The sequence below is a fragment of the Cryptomeria japonica genome, chromosome 5 (genome assembly GCF_030272615.1).
Source record: "Cryptomeria japonica chromosome 5, Sugi_1.0, whole genome shotgun sequence".
Classification (NCBI taxonomy): domain Eukaryota; kingdom Viridiplantae; phylum Streptophyta; class Pinopsida; order Cupressales; family Cupressaceae; genus Cryptomeria; species Cryptomeria japonica.
Genome location: NC_081409.1, coordinates 648,110,156 through 648,128,134, shown reverse-complemented (window position 1 = coordinate 648,128,134; position 17,979 = coordinate 648,110,156). Strand labels below are relative to the sequence as shown.

Genomic DNA, 17,979 nt, shown 5'->3' with positions numbered 1-17,979 from the left:
CTAGAATATACTGGATGAGTGTCAAATTCCAACAATCTCCCCCTTTGGCATTGATGGTAACACTCGAGAAAAATAACTAAGTGTTGAAATTTGTATGTCGGATCAAAAAATTTCTAAGGCTCCCCCTTAGACAAAAAACTCAAAACTTGTATCATCTCTACACATTTTTCACTCTACTCCCCCCCTTTGATAGCAATGCCAAAGATGGGGTTCTTCATAAAAACTTATATACAAGGGTATATACCGGATATACTATACATACTTGAAGATATCAGAAAAAATGGTCTTCAAAAATCCTAAGTGAGTATCCCACCCATTCTTCAAGTTGTCCAAAATTGTGATGAAAACGCTAAAAACATAAACATTTATCTCCACATCCTTCAATTCAATTGGAATTGGTTGTCACATTGTCTTCATGCAATCAACTTTATTACTCAGCATAGTGTCCATCTGGGGAGCAATAAGGTTCCAGAGTTCACCAACACGCCTCAGTATCCTATCCTTTTCTGAGTTGAGGCTCAAGATTTGATCAATTAGAGACATCACTTGACCTTCTACACTGCTGGTAAGTGCTACATTGGAGTCAAATGACTAAGATATACTATCAAGCTTTCCCTAGCAAACATTGATCTTCTTGTCTATGTCTGGTGTAAATTTAGGCAGTATAAGGTATGACTTGTATATCTTTCCTCCTTCACTCAATGCCTCGAAGATAGTCTGCAGCCCTTTGTTTAGTTTGACTCTGTCATCTTCAATCATCTTCCGGAAGGTCTTCATACACACCTCCTTGAATTTTTCCAATACTTTCTTGGTGGTTGCCTTCTCCAGTGACTCAAAATTGGTACTAATATTGTTGATTAATTGTAAGATCTTACCAGAGGGGTTGGAATTTGGATCTAATTGCAGTTTCGGTACCAACTTTTGTAAAACACCTACTGACATCTCAATCAGCTTCTTGTCTTTAGTCTCTAGTTTAACCAATTCCTGACTAGCTTGAGCCTAGACTACTGCAACAACCATCAGCCTTTCAGCTAGAGACATCTACCCAATGTCAAGCAGTCTACCAAAGTTGATGGAGATCTGCAAGAGAATTCTTTTCTCTTTGTCCTTCGGAGTGTCACTTGTCGTGATTACCGAGACATTGTCAGATTTCTACTTTCCCTTATTAACCTATTCTCCCTTGTCCTTCTCTATTTCACTTTTTCCTACATCCTTTTCTAGTTCTTCAACTTGTGCACCAGTGTCACCACTTGGTGCAGCTTTAGGTATCTCTTGGGCATCTTCACCTTTCATTTGCACCATCTCCAGGTGAACGACCGGAGGATTTTGACTGTTTGTAGCATCATGGGTTACATTGGCCTGGTCTACTAGATGAGAAGTATCTTTGTTCTAAGGTTCATCATCATACTTAGGGTTGACTGGAACCCGATTTTTCTTAAGAAACCTTTTCCAAATCTCTTTAGTTTCTTTTCTTACTTCCTCAACCTTGCCAACCATAAGCCTGTTTACTCTGTTTTTGCTTCTGAATTCCTTTTTGTTGGCTAGCTCCATGATTCTATCAACTTCTTCTTGAGAAATGGAAGCACTTACATTTATCAATGTACTCCCTTTTATTTCCTTATCTAATCTTCTTGCAGTTAGCCTTCTAGCATCAAGAATGTTATATAAATCTTTAAAAATATTGTGTTCTAACTCAATTAATGACTTGTTGAAGTTATGTAAATGCAACACAACAACTTCCTCAACTTCCCTCTGCTCATTCTAATCAATATTTTCATAATGTGCACTGATATTCTTGATATTTCCATCATTTACTATTTCATCAGTCAATTATTTTGCAGTCAATGGGGGAATAAAGGTATATTTACCTTCCACCTTTCCGGATCTAAGATCCTTATCAAACTCTATCCTTATCCTTCTTCCTCTTTTAGTCTTTCCGGTTAGAGAGGGTTCGTATTTTGTCTTCTTAATCTTCACACCACTGGACTGAGGTTTCCTAATTACTCTAGCAAATTCTCCTTTCTTCTTGGCTTTTTTCGCTTCTTCATCTGACTCAGTCTTAGATGCAACAACAAATACAGCTACATAGGTTCTTTTTAGTTTCTCCTACTTCAACACTCCTTTGTCGGATGAGCTTTGAGTTGTTGATGACTTCACTAGAGTAGGGGGAGAATTAGTCTCCTTATTCTTTGACTGGGAGGGAACTGGTTCAATCTTAGGCTTCTTTGATTCCATCTCTGCCTCAATTTGAGCCTTCTTCTCCTTAGCTTTCTTGAGTGCATCTTTGGTAAAGGCCATATGTTCAGCTACAACCTCGCCATTTTTGTTACATTTTGCTTCCTTTTGAGCTGAGTGAACTTCTTATGTAATTCCATATCTTTCTCCTTAAATGTGCCAAATTTTTCTTCTTGAGGGACAACCGGTTTTCTCAAGAGATGTTGAGCATAGCTATCAAGAGTTTGAGCATCAACCTAATAACCCATTGGTATTATCCAAATTGTTCTTGGTTCTACAACCTCCATATGGCACTGGTCTTTGTCAACCATGAAGCAAATAGTATCAACATATTTGTCCACCACTTCCTTAGGGATCCTTACTTTATTCTTCATTTTTCCTTGGAAGGTTTTAAAGAAACTCCACAGGGTAGCTGTCTAATTTCCTATATTTTCCAATCTCTACAAACCTTGTTTGATCTAAGTGGCTATCGGTAACTCATATGCCCATTGGACTCTGCCTGTCCTAGGGATCTCATTCATGAATTACAGTGCAAGACAAACAATCGGAGAACCGAATTTGGAAACATTCTTCTTGTCATTTTTTATTTTCTTTAGATTGCTCAGAAGCTCTTCAAGAAGAATTGTGCACAAGTCATACTGTATTGCCTCTTTCACCATCTGATAAGTTGTATATATCGCAGTATTGGAGACCGAATTCAATCTGCTAGACTGATAAAATTTGTATCCAATAATTATTGATGCAAATCTGATATCATTTTCTAAGATATCATCAATCGTCATTGACCTGCTATCAAATTGAACATCGGTTAGCTTTGTGACAATTGGATTTGTCACCTTTCTCAAATTAGGTTTTCCACCAGTTTGATTCAGGTATGTGACTGCATAGATTGTCTGATTGGTTATCTTGTAGGGTCTATCCAACCTTATGAATTCATCGTGGACATGACTCAAAATATATTTCACCCATTCATCCTCATCGAATGTCAGAAAGTGAACAAACTGAGTGAAATCCTTCCTCTGCAACTATAAAGCTCAACCGGATATCTTATTCAACATAATCTAATCAACCAAATGATTAATTTTGGATAATCATCTCCAAGCATCTGTGCAATCAATCTTGATTGATCATAGATCTCTTCAAAGGGTTATGCAATATTGTGCATGAAGATGCCACCCCCTAAAGCCAGATGCCTAAGTTACCGAATGAAGATCCTGCACCGGATTCAAGCGCAGATCCACTATCTATTTTGGATTCATCTTTCTTGACCCACATCTTCTCATTCTTGTTCTTGATCTCTTCTACCTTTTCCTTGCCCTTTTCACCATCTTTTCACTTGTCTATTAGAGCATTCTTGCTTCTACATAATTTTGCAGTGTGGTCGGTTTTGTTGCATGCACGATAAACAACATTTCTCTGCATAGGTCTGAAATTCATCTAATTTGGTCTCATCTGCATTGGTTAGAAATATGTCCAAACATCCCACAAGCATACCATCTCTTGTTCTGAATATTATTCATTACTACTCTGCACATGTTTGACTTGTGACCAAAGTTATTACATATGAAACAGACTGATAAAGGTAGGACCATTGTTCATATTATTCATTTTATTGTTCATCCTACTTCTGCATTGATTCTACATATGACCAAATTTATTGCAAGTGAAACATATAACACTAAATTTATGGGAATTAGGTTTTCTTACTGGAGGATTCTTGCTCTTCTTATGATTAGGCTTTGCATTGCTCTATCCAGAACCGCAGGATTCTCCTTTCTCAAATCCAAGTCCTCTCATGTCTTTTCCATGTCTCTAACTATCCAAGATCTCATCAAGCCTTGCTGAGCTAGCATTTAATTTGTCTTTATATTCATTTGAAATAGCAAGTTCATCTCTTAGGTCTTTCAATTTCTTGTCCATTATTCCTTGATTGTGTCAACTCAAGCTTCAACTGATCATTCTCATAGGTAAGCTTGAAGCATTCATCTGATCTATCTTTCAATGATTGAGCCAAACTTTCTTCATTCATCTTATAGTTTTCAATCTCCTTAGTCAACTTCATCACAATGGATTGCATCTCATTCTTCAATACAACATTCTCTCTAGCAAGCTTATCACATTCATCAGCTTGTCTTGATTTTCCATGCATTGATCTTCTTTCTCCTTTAGCTTGTTCATTAACTCTTTCCTCTTGTCTCTTGAAATGTTCACTTGATCCTTTAAATCTTTAATGAAATCTTCTACTGCATACAAGTTTCTCTTTAAGGAACTTATTTCATTTCTTGTTGCATCAAGATCCTCAAGTGCCACACAAAGTTGTCTCTGCAAACCAGAATCCATTGATTCAATCTCCCTGACCTTCCTCAAGCAATTAGGCTTCCTCAGAGGAACTAGATTCTGATACCAATTGTTGGAATCAAGGAACACTGAGAGGGAGGGGTGAATTAGTGTTCTACCAGTAAATACACTTTCAAACTTATTCTTAGACCATCAAAAGCAAATGCAAAAAAGTAAAAATGCAGAAACATAAGATAATCAACCACAAAATCATAACATGAAGAATTTTACATGGAAACCTAGAAAGGGAAAAATCACGATGGGATTGGAACCCACAATATTCATATATTGTGATCAAGAGTACATAAATATTACAAAGGAGGAATGCACATGCATTCAAGCTCACTGCTTAGATTATAATATGCAAGTCTCACTGACTTACAGATCATTTACAATGAGAAATGTAATATTTGAACTCCAAAATAGCATCAAACAATGCCTTGATGAGTTTCGGTTTAGTGCAAAAAGTTTGACTATGACACCTCTACAACTTTGCTATGTTCTGCTTCTCAATCAGCTACCGGATCAAGAATACACACATGAATCTACGCCAAATAGGTTTCTTGATCATTACTCTCTCATACCATTTCACAAAATGATATTCTACATCAGTCATATATATCCACAATCACAAATAAAACATCCATCAAGTCGGCCAACCATAATATGCAATGTAACGTGTAACCAGGTGTTCGCATAGACCGGATCACCAAAACACATGCAGATCAACCAAATGATGTCTAAATTATTTCTACATGTCGGCCTTATCATCCCATGCACGAATCTCACCACCACAATCACTGCAAAGATTCCGGACCAAAAGTGCTCTGCTTATCCCCAAGTACGAGTGATAGATTACCAAACCATTTCCTCAACAGGTTATGAAAATCCATGACTACCGGATAGTATTTCCAAGGAGAGTTGTCATCAATGACAACCTTAAACCATTATCCATGCACACTAGAATACACCAGATGAGTGTCAATTGCCAACAAAGGCATGTATCCATGTTACTAAATAAAAACTGTCTAAACTTGATTTCAAAGCTAATGAGTGTGTTTTTATAGGTTATGGTGAAAACGTTAAGGGTTACAAGCTTTGAGATCATGTGGCAATTAAAATGATATATTCTAAGGATTTGATTTTTAGGAAGCTAAAGGGATTTACAAATAATGAAAAACCTCATGCGAAGCCTAGCAATATAGTGCATTTTGATACTAAGCTTTAACCACAAAAATATACATAGGTAAAAATATTGCAAAAATGAGTTTATATTGTCATTAATGACAAACTTGTTGTCATTGATGATAACTTTGGTTCAAAAGGTTGAGCAATTATATTCCTATGTTTTGTAGTATCAAAGGACAGTATTGCAATATCTGAGGATTGGTTATGAGTTAACACAAATGTGTGGAAATTTATTCAAATATTATTTTTGGTTGTCTTATGACTTTTCCAAACTTTGGAGGTGTATTTTATGTTTTACAATTGAAGATGCCTAATGGTGATTGCTCGGGTGAATAGTCTGTCAGTTTAGATATAGTTTTATGCTTTGCATTGTGGCACATTGCTTCATCATTGTTTGCAGTTGTAGTATGATTTTTAGTTGATGTAAATGCTTGATATATATCAGTTTTTATGTTCTCATTTGATCTATAGTTGAAGTTGTTATGGTTTGAGTATCAGTGTGTACAATGACAGTGTGACAATTTGTAAGAATGTGTTGTTTTCATCCACCTTAAATTATTTGAATGGTGTAGCTTAATGATTTGGCTATGTTGGTGTCAGGTGATGCTATGTTGATAATCCACAATTATCTTAGTGGTCTGCATCATGTTTTGAGCAAGATTGGTTGATTTGCATGTATCTTTTGGAGCCAACTTGTGTAGTTTTCGTTAGTTTGTTAGCAAAAAAATTTGTAAGAGTTGATCTAAGATGAATAGGAAGGTGAGTTGACATGGTGTGATCCTTCACATATTTCATTCTTCCTTCCAAATTTCCTTGAGTTTATGTTTAGGCCAAATTCTTGTATCCTACTTGTTACATCTTATTAGGTTGACCTAATTGATGTTTCTTTGGTTATGAATGCTATAAAAAGATGTAATATTTTTGGAGGATAAAGGAGTATACATGAGATGTGAAGTTATGTATGGTGTATCTTGTGAGTGTGAAGGTTTGAAAGTGTAGTTGAGAAGTAATGAAGTCAATTTTGGATGTGTAATAATAGTGGACTTAAATCAACATTTCAAAGGATGCGCTCTTCCACTGTTCAACTATATCGATTCATTGTGATCCATTGTATCCTAAACTAAAGAAGTGATCCTCAGTGTTTGTAAGTCCATTATATATTTTCCTAAGGTTGTGCACCTTAGTCTTGCATGCCAAAATTAGGAGTAATGATCTTCCTTGCTCTTGAGCCTAAAACTTTGTAACCTATTTTCATATAGTGGGATATTTCTCACTGTAGTTTTTCCCTCATTGGGTTTTCCATGAAAAACCTTGGTGCTCATGTGTGATTTCTCTCGTGTTTCAGTTATTTACTTCTACACATGTTACACCCAATGTGTTATAACCTATTTACTATTACTCTACTTACTTAAAATTCTTTAATACATGATTACATTTAGAATATATTTATTTGGATTGGAAAATATAATGACTGAATATGCAATTAGTATGATACTTTGAAGATGAAAATATATGATGCATATGCATGTATTGATGATGGCTAACTATTATTGTAATGTGCTAGGTTGGATGTAGGAAATGATTAAGCCTCTAGAAGGGAGGTAGAGTATCAGTCAAGAGAGGAACTTGGCTTGGTAATGTTTTATATGTGCCTCATTGAGCTATCACACACTATCCTTGATGGTAAAGTTAAGTCAAGTTAGTGGGGAAATGGTAAGAAACCTTTTGTCCAAGTTGGTGATGTTTATAATGGTTTTGATGCAAGAGCATCCCCAGTCGATGAGTAATCTTTCATATTCCAAAAATATTTCCTTTCAGTTTGGTTCTGTTTAAGTTTTTTGTGTTTTTTTTTGTGTTCTTAACAGATGGCACCGGTAGTTGCTTGTTCTTCGTGGCACATATTATTTTTGGTTGCTAGATGGTTTCATGTGATTGATTTCAGATCTTCAATTCATTTGGGTTCTTTTCCGGTCAGTGATCGCTTCCAGTTGACTGTTTCTCGGTTTCGGGACAGTTCTTGTGCTTACTGATTGGTTTTCCTTCATTACCGACATTATTCTTAGCATGCGGATCTATTTTGGGTCTTGTCCAATGTTCTTCATCATGTTTCTAACCTTCCTACTGAACCGCATCACTTGGTTGTTATTTTTCGGAGAGATTTATTTAATTCTTAGGGCCTACCTAATTACACATTTCATTTTCTTGCATTGGTGAATGTAATCTTATGAGGCCGACCCAAATGTATTCCTGTGGGTATAGATATGTTATTATGTAATCATTTGGAGGGGCAGAGGAGGTAGAATTGAGAATAAGAATTGATATTTGCATATTGTAATCTGGTTGATTCATAGAATCCCGGATTGGATTGTATCTGGCTGATGGCTTGCATGTAACTGGTTAATTACCGGATGTTCTTTGATGATAATATGATGATTGTCGGAAGTTCTAAAGCAATAATATGATATGTTTATGCAATCTTGTTATGTTTCCTTGTTGTCTTCGTTGTGTCGCTCTTGTTGCATTAGTCGGTTGACTCTTTTGGAGGGTTTTACCGATTATGGTTGCATTAGTTTTTGTTGATTTGGAATGGGTTATTGAATATTTAAGATGGGTTAAATTAATGTATGAACATATCTATATATTTATCGATGAACGGATACATTTAATATATTAGTTTGGCTATTACACATTTTGGTGCTCTCAGATTTTAGCACTATTACACAAGAAGTTATGGAGAACAGAGATGTTTGATTGAAATGATAAAGAAATACCTGTGATTTCTCAAGAACTGTGTAAAAGATATTTAAAAAAGACATTACGACATTTCAATTTCAAGAAGCAGGAGATGCTCGGAATGGAGATGATAAATTTACTTATAGGCATGTCCATGGGTGGATCCAAGCTTGGGAAGGATGTAGGATTATCAAGTGGTATGGAGGTAAAAAATGGTTTATCCCATATTTGTCAAGTGGATGCAATGGGAGAGGGTGACAAGGGATAAATGAAATGAGTGTGTGATGTGGTGAAGTTTAGAAATTCATTTAAGAATGGTATGTAGAAGGAGTTTAATGAATTAGGTGAATTTATGAATTAAATAGAGAAAATATTAATGAATTAATAAAACAAATAATAAAATCCCTTTAATTAATAGAAGAACTCTAATACAGTATGAGGATAATTTTATGTGTCTACAAATATCAGTTCCGTGACTCACGGCGAGTCACGCGAGTCAGCAAGCCGGGTGACCCCTGTCGGGTCACGGTGACCCTGACCTGGGCTCAGATGGGTCAGGGGACGTGACTCGCCTGACTCGCCGAGTCACTCCCTAACTTGCTGAGTCTAAGGGTCGTGACCCGACCGGAGTCACTTAAAAAAGTGCAGTAAAAAAAACAAAAAAAACATAACATTTTTTATTGATTTTTTTTGCCATTTCCCTTTCTTATAACCCTAAAAGGGATTGGCCAGGCAGATAGAGAGGTTGAGGCTGTGGCTGTGGCTATGGTAGAGGAGGGGGATAGAGCACGATCAGGCACAACACCTATGGCTATTCAGACTGGCACATCAGAGGCAGAGACTATGGCTACTTAGTCATCCAGGACCTACCTTAGACACCTTTCTAGGAGGTAGATAGACGAGGCTGAGCCTGAGCCTGAGCCATAGACTTGTTTTTGTTTACACTTTATAGTTACATATATGTTTGGGAACATTTGAAGTCATGGATTTTATATACATTGGACAACACTTATAACTCTATATATCTATGTTTTTTAATTCCTTCAGCTACAATTTACATTTCTACGCACGTGATGGATGTATGTTTATGTATGTGATCAAATTAGCTTCTATTTGATGATATTATAGTGTCTTTAAGCTTAATTCAATAATGGGTGTATGAAACAAGTTTGAAATCGTTAAAAATTTCTAAATTTCAAGGGTTTTCTTATTTTGCCGAGTCAACCTTGCCAAGTCAGAGCCGAGTCCGAGTCTGGGAACTTTGACAAATATATATATATATATATATATATATATATATATATATATATATATATATATATATATATATATATATATATATATTATTTTTTTTTTTTTGGGCAAGCGCTTTTTGACTGGAGCTATGAACTAGTTAGATCACAAGGAGGACCTCATATCTATATCGAGGGCCAAAGCATCCTCTTTGAAGCACCCTACACAACTTGAGAGCAGAGCTGTCAATTCTCTAGTCAACGAACAGAGAACAATTGACCACAACCATCGGGGAGACCAATAGCACACTCCAAATTTACCAATCACTCATTAGCGTGCACCAATAGTGAACTACCTATCCGACCAAACCAGACTTCTATCTGGTTGTTTGCCAAGTCAGCAAACCGATGCAGTGACAGGCGGTGTGGAACGGCGGGCTGGAGAGAGGCCAAGCCCCGTGCATCGAACTCATGACCTCCATTGAAGGAGAATTGCAGAAATACCACTGCACTATGGGGTGAACACATATATATATATACCAAAAAAACAATATTTAATCAACATATTAAAATATAAATATAAATATTAATATATTTATTTATATTTATATCGAATTAGTATTGGAATGCTAAAAGTATGCATAAAACACCGCACAATAGTGAGAAGGAAAATCAAAGTAATAACCACTAGGTGACTAGGGTTGACCACCATGCACAGGTGGTACACCCAATCTCCTTAAGACGTGGACCAAGTATAGATCAAACCACTTTGTTAAGTAAAACAAGTAGAATAAAAAAACATATAATACTACTCCTTATTTAAGAGTTAGAAACCTATTAGAATATAGGTAAGTGATAATTAGGAATAAGTACATTTTGACTTCATAAATTAGGAGTGATTCTTTAGTAGTTTTAAATAGAACTTTATATGTGTCAATTTTATATTTATTTTGGAATCCACATAACCTTGTGACTATGTTTATAGGCTAGAGAGGACATTCCTCTTATATATATATATATATATATATATATATATATATCTTGTTAGTATTATGGATGTGTTGCATTGGTTTTGTCATTGATGTCAACACTTGTCAACACTTATCCTTGTGGAGATCTTTGGTTATGTTCACCGACATGTTCAATGACTTATGCACAGTCACCAGTATCTGGTTCACCAGCAGGTTATATTGTTCACCGGCACTGAGGATGATCTGTTATCATCTGGAGATTACTTGGTTATGTCGAAGATATTGTTTGGACACTTGGTTTTTGTGATTTGATTATTGGTACAATCAATTTTACATATTTGTTGTTACTGGCAAACAGGTCTAGGTTATGGACCGGCAAGCATTATCTATTCCAGATCAGCACGACACGTTATGAAGATGTTTAATTGATTGGTTGTTATTGTAAATACATTGAGTGGACATCATGCATCGCATATTGACTCATTTGTAATTGATTTAATTGTAATATTCTTAGTGAGCCGACCTACACATTTGGTCTTAGGTGTTGGTATATATGTAAGATCTCATTTATGAGATTATGTAGAGGAGTGTGGAAAAAGGATTGTAATAAGGTATATGCGAATATAAGCAGAGCTATACACGCAGACATCATTTGAAGATCCAAGAAAGGTATGAGGAAGACAATCAGAGCTTAACCGGTACTGAATCCAGCATATGAAGATGCTATTTTGAGCAGTACATTATCATTGGATTTAACCATCCAATTGTAGTCAGTGTGACTCCCATTTTGTGATTGAGCAGTGAGCTCCAGGTAGTTGGCCTTTCTACATGTGCAGACCCTATTTGTACACACATACTATCTGTAGTAGTATCATCTAATTGTGGGTAAGGTTTCCCACCGTGGTTTTTCCCCTTACAAGGTTTCCACGTACAAATAACTATGTTATGTGTTGTGGATGTTATTTGTCTTTTGTTTCTTGCATTAAACTTTACCAGTACTATTATTAACTGCTAAACTGTCTACCGACATTAAGCTTGGTTTATTGGTATTATGCACTAAGTTTGGTTAAAGTATATTTGGGTTGAAATTAATAGACAACTGATTCACCCCCTCCCCCCTCTCTCAGTTGCCTTTGGGTCCTAACATAGCTCACATAGTGGATGAGAACACTAAGATGGTAGTTACTTGTGTAGAAGTTCTTGGATATATGGCTCCTCAAGAAACTCAGGAGAGGAATTATCCCTTAATCCAACACATATGTGGCCTAATTTATGTAAAAATAAATTCCCTCATGATTCTCAAGATGAGGATGACCCTACAATTCAATTTTCTAATAAACAATTAAAGAACCTAGACAAATAATGAGAAGACTTTCAAAAATTTATGATTACAAAACACTTTCTTGGATAGGTTGTCCTTCTTATTGAGAGACTAAGGAAAATGATACAAGGTGACTTACATGATGTGGATATTCTACATATCATAACTAGCATAGTTGTTGAAAACGCTATGGCAATAACTACTTGTGCAAAAGTTATTGGACATATGGCTCCTCAAAACCAAATGCAGACGTAAGTATTGATACTCGTGATGGTACATTTTTTTCCTACATTAACTTCTTCTATATTGTCTCTACCATTACACAAATTGGTAATGCAACTCGTGAATCTTTTGTAAGGGGTTCCTATTTAATTTCTCTATAAGAGAACTTACAATTTTTGTACTTCCTATTGTTGTAAATAAGCTTAGACCTTTTAATTAATAAGACTATTATTTTACATCTTTTCTCTTTCCAATATGTTGTGTGAATCATCTTACCTTTATGTCTTGATGTTATATTTCTTCTTTTAGTAATATGTAATGTATAATTCTTAAATAATAAAATCAACTTGTGATTGTATTTATTTGTATTTGCATAATAAAAGCTAATCATTATATATAATTTATTTATATTTCTAGTTCTTTTAGAGCATGTACGCCTAGGAAGAAGACATAAAGAGTTCAAGTTGGATCTATTACATTACATCTAAACTCCATATCTTTTTTATTTTTAGCATTTATATTTTATGTATTGTTGTGAGAGTTCATATACTTTGACATACTATTCATTTAGAGACTCGCATTCCCCTAAAATTTGTGAAAAATACAATGGTGAAATTTAGCACCAATATCAATTTTCATTATATTTTAGGATCATTTTGACGGAGTATCTTAATGTAATTACATATTGAAATATAAATCATGCTTATATACAAAGTTGGGCTCATACTATTATCCTTATTTCGTTCTAACTTATCATATTTCCCTACATCTCACCCCTCTTTACATATTTTCATATGTATTTTTCATTATTGGTCTTCACTATGCCTATCATTACACCAATCTATATCCATACATTGTGTATCAAGATATTCATGCCTCTCTATCTTGGGTCAATCCTAAGACACACAAACTTTCTCTTACATTGGTGCTGTAAAGTGGAAAATCGCGATCGAACCCTAAGTGTTCCCCACACCACTCCAAGGAGAGAGAAAGGAGGTCACTAGGGTTGACGGTTTTCACTTAGGAGAGACTTTACATTCAAAAGAGGGGTTGAAACCCACAAGATCCAATCCCACACAATGCAAGATTGGATTCTAAATGAGTTTCAAGGTAAGACAGTAAGGCTACCCTCTTTTGTAAAGAATGTAGATAGAAAGATTGAACTAGGAATGCATGAAAAGTGAGAAAGATTCATTTATAAACAGAGATAGGAATATAGGACGAAGCTGCGGACCTGGAATTAGCAGTAAAATGTCAAGACGACGCTGTCCTGCAAATTTGAGCGAAAGTTGACTGGACAATGGCGCCCGGCGTGCACACGGTCCTCCGAAAAATCCGCAAAACGAAGGGGGATCTGTTCGTCTCTGCACAAGGATTCCAGATCTTCAATTACAGCCGCGTACCTGCAACCTACACACAGAAAAGCGAGGACGATTGGGCGGTTAGGGATTAGGGGTTTGCCCTTAGGTCAAACCCCGGTTTTGGAATTAACCAAGAAATGAGAAATTGCTGTAAATGTAAATGATTGTAATGTAATAAAGTACCAATACCTTGTTGTAAGAATGTTTGTATTCTTACATGCGAAGGTGTAAATGTTGTTGTATGTTGTATGTTGTATGTGGTATGTGATCTCCTCTTCAATGGTTGAATCCTTGTCTTGAATGCAACACTTAGCCTTGAATGGAGACTTAGAATGATCAATTGCTTGAAGGAATGCTTGAATGCTTGAATGCTTGAATGTTTGAATGTCACTTCTGCTTTTTTTCCATCTACCAAAATGGGAGAGGAAATGTAGTTTATATACTTGTCAATTAGGGTTAATAGACTGATTTTTTCGACCTTAGGCCGACCTAGGAAGATTATTTTCCAATTTGCCAACATAAAGACCCGAGACCCAAAAGAGACCGGGCCCAAAAATAGGGCCAGGGACCAAGGCACTGGGCGCCATGGTCCTGGGGGACCAGGGCGCTGGGCGCCATGGTCCCACCTGCAGGGACAGCAGGGTGCAAGGAGGATCAGGCCAGGGTGCTGAAAAATGCAGTTTTTGATGTCATGAACAAGTTTCGAGGTCTCCATTCAGGTTCAGTGTTGCGTCGCCATCGTGAAGACCCAAATGCGGTCGAAATTGCAAGTGTCGCAATTTTAGGATGCTACAGGTGCAAATAAAATTAACCCCTAAAATCTCAACCTTTAAATTTAAATTTAACTAAATCCTACCTATTTTACTAGTCATTACAAGCAATTATTGTACCTATTCCCATATCATATTGATTTGTTACAGTATCTTAAAGAACTCAATGTGTATCAATTAACATCAAATTCATATTTCAAAATTATATGCATTAAAGAGGAATCATTCTAAGAATGTTTCACTTTGTATCACATAATGGAATTTTACTCTAAATAAATTTTATGTAGGACATTTTCATGTGTAAGATTCTTGCCTTTAAAATTCTTCCATGATTGTAAAGATTGTCTAAATAAGGGGGAGTTAGGAGAAAACAACCCTTTTTATCCACTGACCCCCCTAAGATATTTTACAATATCATTAGTCCTTACATATGAGAAATATGAAGGGGTAACAACTTTCAATCATCTAAATCAATCCTACAAGATTTAGAGCATTTCTAAACACTTGGTTAATACTCCAAAGCACAAGATTTACCTTGCTCAACATGGATTCAAACTATACTAAAATTAGAGATTATTTTGAACCCAATATATTTTCTAAACTATGCCATTTATCTCAATACCACCACTAAGTTGAATCTATGCAAGATCAATATTTAATTCCCAAAAGATAAGTTCCTCATCTATTTTAGCAACTATTATGAATTTTATTCCCTTATCAAATGGCATACATACATAATTTTCAAACCCAATTTAACTCTTTTAACATACTAAATGACATAATATTGAATGCCTCACTAATAACACCAATGAACCATCTTAATGATTAAATCAAAAATGGCCAAAATTTTATCCAACAAGCCCCTTGGTCATTAACTTTTTCTAAAAAATACCATTCTACAATCAATGCACCCATTATATTAATCATTATTTTAAATATATTATAATTGTCACAGTTATGATTTAAGTTTAAGAGACTTTATCAATTAATAAATCAATCCTTTATAGTGAAAACATGGGGCTCTCATCCTCGTTTGTCTTTGAAACTAATGATAGCCTTATCATGAATGGCTAGAACACAAACCTAGGACCACCGTTTACTATTAACCTTTTACTATTAAGCTTCTAACCCACTTTGTGGTCGATTCATCTTCAATCTAAATTTGACTATTCTTGAAGATACTTGTAAGCCACACTATCTAGATATTGTGAAAGTAAAGAATACTAAAAAAATCATAATAGAGAAAAGAAGATCAATAATAAATATAGATATACAACAAATTTTATATTTCTTCAAGAAATATTAAATCAATTTACAATAGTATATATAATTCTAAATTGATGATATAACCACCTTCGAGCCACCTAAATGTGTTTGAGTATGAAACAAAATTTAAGAAGAGATGTGTAAAAATAAGAAATAAACCAAAATGAACAAAGTTTCCCTTTACATTTAAAATCCAACAATCAAGAGAGACTAAAAAGAAAATTCAAGCATGCCAACAATCCCCCTATAATCTGAAGTCTCCAACGAACTATCAATCTCTCTAATTATGATGATGAGATGGTGCACTTCAAACATCTGAATATTTACGAATCACAATGCTATCATTATATGTTATCATGTGATCCATTTCCAACTGAATAAGAAATCGCACCCACGTAAAATATATATCAATAAACCATGTATATCAAAGAGAACAAAACTAGATAACTCATACTATATACTGTTCATGAAGAATATAAAAGACCCCAAACTTTTATTACAATACTATTTTTGAACCCATCTTAATCTACTGAAGTCCCAAACCTAATAAATGAAGACACATATCAAGCACTCAAAGAAAACTACTATAACACAAAAAATGTCTTATGATAAGAAATTCATAAAAATAAGAAATAACCAAAATAAACAAAATTCGCATAGTTCTAAAACTTTTCCCGCCTCCTTTTAAAATCTGCTCATTATCAGGTACTGGCAGTTTTTGTTTCAGGTTGTATAAAAGAACGATCTACACAGTTGCGAAATGATGGCAATGCAGATTTTAAAAATAAAGGTACGTACGTAGGATAAAATAATTACTCCATCTAAAAGCAACTTGCACTCCCTGAATGCCGTGCCCTCCGAAGTGCACAGAGATCAGTAAAGTATGGTTTAACACACACAAACACGCTGATTTCTTCGCTTCCTCATTGTACTAAATAAAGCCAAAAAGAACTAAGGGATGTTTGTTCCATTAATACTACAGAACTCGCAGCTACAGTATTAATTTTTTTTCCTGCTTGTTTTCGATGATTTTATTCGGTATATCCTGCATCTATCTGTTTGTAGGGATTTTTTAATCTTAAAAATTCTCTGACATCGGAAATAAAATAAAGAGTAATTTATAATGGATTGGAGACTATAACCCAGAGGGAAAAGGATATTCCTTACCTGGGACAGCCATACTCGAAGAGCTTCCCCGTGGGCGAGAAAATGATGAGACCAACTTCAGCTTCGCAGAGAACAGAGAGTTCGGTAGCCTTCTTCAACAGTCCCGCCTTGCGTTTGGAGAATGTAACCCTGCGATGTACAGGGTTCTCTATCTTTTTCAGATGCACTTTTCCCCTCACCATTTTTTCCCTCGTCTATTCGGAGATGCAGAGTGCAAGACTCCCCATACAAACAAGAGCTACGACCACTCAAATCAGCATATGAATAGCTATACTTGTATTAGGTTTGTATTATTGAAGTAGACATCGTACATTTTAACTTAATTAAACATTTTACGACTTGAAGCCTGTACTTCTGAGTAAATATTGTCCTTACGTTGCTTGATTGGTGTCCCCACGAGGTTAAGATGGACTACTCCTATAATAATCATACTAATTTTGGTATATAATATTTTGAATAAAGGAGGGAATAGCTACGCAATTCTTTTGGACATCGTAAGGGTCGCTAATCGCTATCACCGTGCAGATCTCGCGGAGAGCATGGAACTTAACTTTGACGGTCATCTTTGGCCTTCAACGAATTCGTCGACTTGATGGCTGCAGGCCTTAAGTTGAGTTCGCGGTCATTGCAGTTCTTCCCTCCACGAGTGATACACGTGGACACTGTAAAACATTAATGAAGATAATGAATGAATGAAAGAAAGATTTAAATGGCGTTCACGAGACTAAACAGTCTATGGGACCAAGATGAAAATTCTTAAATTATCTTTGGATTCCTTTCAATTTCCGATCTCCTACTACTGATTTTGATGAGAAGGCTCCCTGTCTGGTTAATCTTGTCTTTTCCAAATAGCTGGTGTATGTTGTCAACTTTTAAACTATGTTCGTATTGGGTACGAATATCCTCGTAAGCAAAGCATTCCATTATGTAGCGCCATTTTGTTTCCAGTGCCCCCTTGTTGCAAAACGTGCAAACTCTTTCTTCCGAAGTTTCCTTGAGTATTTTCCACCTACCAGTCTCACATCTAAGATGATGTGCCCTCGTGCTTAGTTGTGCAGCCAACAACCTCACTTTTCCTTTGATAGCTGCCCCTAGATATGATTTTTCATTGTGGTCCTTTGCTCGGTTAAACTCTTTGATGTAATATGCTTTTTTTTCTTCCAATCTACTTTGTGC

General features: G+C 35.6%; 1 protein-coding gene across 1 annotated transcript; it reads right to left on the bottom strand.

Annotated features, from left to right (window-relative positions):
* Positions 1-1,170: 1,170 nt before the first annotated feature.
* Positions 1,171-16,985, bottom strand: LOC131876022 (MADS-box transcription factor 31-like). The gene is made up of 3 exons (XM_059220781.1): positions 16,804-16,985; positions 1,445-1,645; positions 1,171-1,330 (listed from the first exon to the last, which is right to left on the bottom strand). Exons 1-3 carry the CDS (start codon positions 16,983-16,985, stop codon positions 1,171-1,173), a joined length of 543 nt encoding a protein of 180 aa, XP_059076764.1.
* Between the last annotated feature and the right edge of the window lie 994 nt (positions 16,986-17,979).